General features: G+C 41.8%; 2 protein-coding genes across 2 annotated transcripts in view; both read right to left on the bottom strand.

Moving 5' to 3' along the window:
* LOC118493485 (zinc finger protein 84-like) overlaps positions 1-6,000 on the bottom strand; it is a 33,407-nt gene that overhangs the window by 19,244 nt on the left and 8,163 nt on the right. Inside the window, exon 3 of the mRNA XM_035993435.1 lies at positions 5,329-6,000. This exon is cut by the window's right edge and continues 118 nt beyond it. Coding sequence (XP_035849328.1) covers positions 5,329-6,000 — 672 coding nt within the window. The remainder of the gene's footprint in view (positions 1-5,328) is intronic.
* Positions 4,992-6,000, bottom strand: part of LOC116050089 (gastrula zinc finger protein XlCGF57.1-like) — a 14,055-nt gene continuing 13,046 nt past the window's right edge. Inside the window, exon 2 of the mRNA XM_035993008.1 lies at positions 4,992-5,096. The gene's annotated coding sequence lies outside the window, so the exon portion shown is untranslated. The remainder of the gene's footprint in view (positions 5,097-6,000) is intronic.

Below are 6,000 nucleotides of genomic sequence, written 5' to 3' on the forward strand. Positions count from 1 at the left end.
CTCTTCAGCAGCCGCAGTTAGTCGCTGCTCCACCAACGCTCTCAGCATCTGGACTTTACACATTTTACCTCTTTCAAAACACAATAAAAAGACTCGGCTAACATAGCTTTCTGCTAGACGCCATCTTGTTCAAAGTGTGCTTAGCCGCAGAGATTCCGGTACAGTTTAGTTGCTGAACTTCAAAATAAAAGTCCAGAAGTGTTCCAGATTTCTTCTTGAAAACACGCAGGAATATAAATGATTAAAACACACTTTTGAAGAAAGACAAATACTTTATTAAATTTTCAGAGCTCTGAGAAAACAATGAACCAAATTTAAGATGATGGTAGTTTGTTTCCCTTTCCTTTTAATGTGTCAAACAGAAGATACAAGTTTTGGTCTTGCAGTGTAATTTCATCTGATTTTGTTGTTTGTCTGAAGGTGAACATTAACTTCACCTTCATAAAGCAGGAAACACTGTGAATTATATAGCATATATTTGAGTCATCAAAAGGACAAGCTTTGCACACTAAATTTGGACATTTAATTTTATAAATACTTACTGGATATAAAGCATCCAATCTGTACATTTAATATTAATGTTGTGAAACAAGGACCTTAAGCACTCATTCTCTGAAAAGTACACAACAGTTGTCAAAGGATGAAAATCTCATTCTGAAGAAAAGCATTTAATTAGACCGTTCTGTGAGAGAGCAAAGGCAAGATGATCTGCAGTTTAGGTCAAAAGCATCACTTAAACCTAACAAACATCCGTTAGACATCATTTTTAATCTCAGTCTATTGATCCAAAGAGCAGCAGATCAAATAAATTAACAGATATTAAATTAAAATAGTTTCAACTGGATGATATGGTGAAAATAAATTACAAATATACTTTACTTGGGCAAAAGAGTAAAGGTAATCCAGCTCACAGTCTGAAGTTAAACAGATAACTTGTCATGGTGGACAATAAAATATATTATTTTCTAACTCTCTCTACCTCACTTTTGACAAACTTTGCACCCTGATTTTGGACATTTAATGTTCCTGGGTTTTGAGAAGAACAGCTCTAATGGCCTCTAGTTTTGACCCCCCCAAATATAGTTCTCATTGGATCTGCACAAGTCACGTAGATGACTCATTATGGTTTCAAAACGGCGAATTTCATTGAATTTCGACCTAACTAACGTTAGCGGTCCACTGACCTACTGCTGCTGGGTTTAACGTTAGCGGTCCACTGACCTACTGCTGCTGGGTCTAACGTTAGCGGTCCACTGACCTACTGCAGCTGGGTCTAACGTTAGCGGTCCACTGACCTACTGCCGCTGGGTCTAACGTTAGCGGTCCACTGACCTACTGCTGCTGGGTCTAACGTTAGCGGTCCACTGACCTACTGCTGCTGGGTCTAACGTTAGCGGTCCACTGACCTACTGCCGCTGGGTCTAACGTTAGCGGTCCACTGACCTACTGCTGCTGGGTCTAACGTTAGCGGTCCACTGACCTACTGCCGCTGGGTCTAACGTTAGCGGTCCACTGACCTACTGCAGCTGGGTCTAACGTTAGCGGTCCACTGACCTACTGCAGCTGGGTCTAACGTTAGCGGTCCACTGACCTACTGCCGCTGGGTCTAACATTAGCGGTCCACTGACATACTGCCGCTGGGTCTAACATTAGCGGTCCACTGACCTACTGCAGCTGGGTCTAACATTAGCGGTCCACTGACCTACTGTCGCTGGGCCTAACGTTAGCGGTCCACTGACCTACTGTAGCTGGGTCTAACGTTAGCGGTCCACTGACCTACTGCTGCTGGGTCTAACGTTACCGGTCCACTGACCTACTGCTGCTGGGTCTAACGTTACCGGTCCACTGACCCACTTCCGCTGGGTCAACTGTTCCTCCTCATTCCCTTCGAGCTGCGTCGGGCAGCTCTCCTCCCAGCGAGCTTCAACACAGTTTACAGCTCCACTGACGCTTATGCAGATTTATTTGATACATTTTGACAAACAAACCGAGCTGACACATCAACTGACCACCGGTGATAGTCAGTTGAATAGACAACTGAATCCAAGTTTCATGACTCTCTTCTTATACAGCGTTTTGGGCGGTGTCAGTTGGACACATTCCCACCCACAGTTACCTCATGTTCGTTACATCTTTAGATGGACCTGAACTTGTGACATTTTGACTTCTAACATTCCTCTCATCCAGGGGCGGATCTACAGGGAGGCAAGGGGGGGCAAGTGTCCCTCCACTCTAGAGCCTTGCCCCCCCAGCTGCCCCCCTAACTTTAGTGATCCAAAACCTGTACTTGTAAAAACAACCCGCCACTATGTCCACAAGCTTCTCAAAACATTTACATTTATTTTTTTATTTTAAATGTAATCTTAGCCTCTACCCCTCAGATACTTAGCTACGTCCCTGCATTAAACATGCAGAGGGGCGTTCGCATAGTCTGGCTTGCACACGGCGAGTCTGCTGCGGTGCGGTGGCCCAGCAACCCGGCTGGAGCGACTGAGCTGCCCCTGAGCCTCTGAAGTTAAAGTCAGTTTCCCCAGGTGAAGTTTAAACACACATTTAACTTAAAGTTACATTTGTAATGAATGTAGTGTATGCTAAAGACGATTCAGCATCAACAAAAACAGCACGTCTATTACGTTAGCCAAAATCGCTCCCTCGTGATTTGTAAGAGCACTCTGCCCTCTGATTAGTTTTGATTTTAGTAAAAACAAGAACAGCTTAATATAAAATATTATATTTTGTTTGTATCCATAACGTTTACTGATGGTCGCCAGTTGGGAGATGATCATTTTATTTGATTAGCTAAGCAATCCTATAAAATCCACTTATTCTCACATATCACAGCAATAAGGCTGCACAAATTAACCCAGGTTACAACTGGGGAAATAACAAATACAATATGATTAAGTAGTCTAAACATAACTGTTGTGTGCATGTGATAAATCTTTTCTGATGTTATATTTGTTATAGGATACTGCTACAGGGCCCTACAGTGCAATGTAATACAATAATAACCAGAGCTTTTCACATACCGACTTTTGCAGGCCAGAGTAGCTGAAGAAATTAGCTGGAGCCTAAATATGAAAAGGAAGGCTAAAGGTGGGGCTATTTCCAGATTTTACACCGGATGATGAGAATGAGGGAAATGAAGGAGAATGCAGTAAACTGGAGAAACCAAGAGGGTCAGAGCAGGAGAAGACCACAATAGGAGACGTGGAAATAAGTGAAGGAGACGAGGAAAAAGAAGAATCAGTGAGGGATGAAGAGGAGGCTCCTGATTCAGAGAGAGGGACAGAGGCAGGGAGTGATCAGGAGGAGGAAGATGACAGAGAGGAAGGGTGCAATTCCCCCTGGACCACATTGTACGTTTTTAGTCTTCTTCCATATAAATTGCCTTACAGTAGGATAATATGTAATGTCACTTATATGCATTGGCTATGTCCATGTACTGTAAAATTGCGTTAGATAATTATATTTGCCACAATTGAAACATGCAATGGTTGCAACATTTCTACAATTGTCAAATCAAAAAGAACCAAACACACATCTAGGAGACTACATGATACTCTTGTAGCATCCACACTTGGACAGCAAACACATGTTGACAGCAAAGATGCCTTTAGAATCGGTATATTCATCCCAATCATAGACTCAATGATCAGTGAGGTGGACAGGTGCTTTTCAAACTCTAGCAGCAAGATAATGAGGGATATACAAGCTTTAAATCCATCAAACAATGACTTCTTAAAGGAAGAATTGGTTTTGTTAGTGGCTGAGGAATATGGCTTTGACTTGCAAGACTTGAAAACTGAGATACACCAGGCAAAAAGACTTCTTGAAAGAAACAGAGCAAATGGCAAAATAAACCCGTCCAGTCTGAGTTTGTGACGTTCTTGGCACCTTTTAAGGAGGTTTTCTTTGAGTTTTTTCACCTGTGCAAGATGGCTATCGTTTTGCCAGTGAGTACTGCTGGGTGTGAGCGAAGCTTTTCAACTCTGAAGCATGTAAAAAAACATCCCACACTTTTGTTTTGTTGAACACTGGGCTTATTCCTGTTATGAATAAAAACGCTTGTAGTGTAAAAGGGCATGATTAAACAATAACTACCATAGTTTAAACGTTTTTTTGTTTGTTTGGTTAAAGCCATTCACATATAGGGATTCCTACGTACCGTCTACCCATGCCACCCTGCCAAGACCTCTTGCCCCCCCTTTGCCACCCCATGTAAAATTTTCCAGATCCGCCACTGCTCTCATCTTCCTTTCCTTAAGTACACCTAGGTCGTTGTGACCCAGACAATAACTACTAACATACATGCTAGTCAACAGATGGTTTACTTCAAATGACTTCACTTTATTTCATCTGGAGGGTACTCAGCATGTCCTGGTGTACCACACCGGTCATATCAAACCATTATATTTCTTTACTTTATTAGCTTTACCATGGCCTAATTAGTGGCATAGGAGACACTATACATGTCAAAAGACCTTAATCATTTTGGTGTCACTGATCATATTATCTTGGAACATAGCAATGCACAAGTGAGTTTTTATAGTTTTATACAGACCATAATATGTCCATCTCAGCTTAGCTTCAAAGAGAAAACTCCTCCTCTCCCTGACAGGAAACACCTTGCTAGGATAACTTCCCTCTGCTACCTCCCTCACATCTCCCTTGTTTAAACTAAAGATAGCTTTCAACCTGCACTTCCTGTCTCCCTGACACAGAGAGAAAAGTCTCCTCTCTGAGACTGCTGGGTCTAAATTTTGCTTAAACATGATACATAAAATGAAAACATGAACCCAATGTGTATTGAATAAACTCCCATACTGATACATGATTAATAGTGAATCTTGTTAAACATACGTTACTTATGAAGAAGTGAATATATGTGTGGGCCCTATAAAATATCAGGTGGTTACATTTGTCTGATTTCTTGATTATAATTGATTATATGACAGACATCACAAGACAAAACAATATCTTATAAAATATTTAAAATAAGAGTGTACTTGTTCCTACCACACAATATAATGACTTCTATCTAGATGTTGATACATAAAGATTTTTGTTTGATACTTGAGAAGTTTTGCTTGGACTTAAATACACAAACATTATTCCATGTCACCAGTCTCAGGATCAGAAGAGTCTCCAGTCTGGTCTTCAGTCTCTGGTTGTAAAAGTGGATGTGAGTTCCTGGCTGGTTCTGGTCCTCCACAGTCCTCTCCATCAGCTTCTGTTTCCATCTGACCAACACATTTATGTCTTTTGACATGAGAACGCCGGGAAAATCTTTTGTTACAAACACTGCAGCTGAATCTTCTATCTCCTGTGTGGACTGCCATGTGTGACTGTAAATTTCCTCTCTGTGTAAAAGATGTATTACAAACTGAGCAGCTGAAAGGTCTTTCTCCTGTGTGAGTTCTTATGTGTTTCTTTAAAGCTCCACTGTATGTAAAAGATTTCTTACAGACTGAGCAGCTAAAAGGTTTTTCTCCAGAATGAGTCATCATGTGTGTCTTCAGGGTTCCACGTTCAGTGAAAGCTCTCCCACACTCAGAGCAGCTGAAAGGTTTTTCTCCTGTGTGGATTCTCATGTGTTTCTTCAGATTTGACTTGAAGCCAAATCTTTTCCCACACTCAGAGCAGCTGAATGTTTTCTTACATGTTGAATCATGTTTCAGAGAGTTTAAAGCTGACTGAGGTTCTCTGGTCTCCTTCCAATCAGCACTGTCATCAGTCTCAGGATCAGAAGAGTCTCCAGTCTGGTCTTCAGTCTCTGGTTGTAAAAGTGGATGTGAGTTCCTGGCTGGTTCTGGTCCTCCACAGTCCTCTCCATCAGCTTCTGTTTCCATGTGTTGAGTTTGTCTCTGATGAAGCTGTGAGGACTGAGCTTCCTCTTCATCATCTTCACTCTTCACAGGGACAGGAGTGAATGGGAACTTGGTGATATCAGCCTCCTCCAGCCCTTGAAGCTGCTCTCCCTCCTGACTGCTCCACAGT

The sequence above is a fragment of the Sander lucioperca genome, chromosome 16 (assembly GCF_008315115.2).
Source record: "Sander lucioperca isolate FBNREF2018 chromosome 16, SLUC_FBN_1.2, whole genome shotgun sequence".
Lineage (NCBI taxonomy): Eukaryota > Metazoa > Chordata > Actinopteri > Perciformes > Percidae > Sander > Sander lucioperca.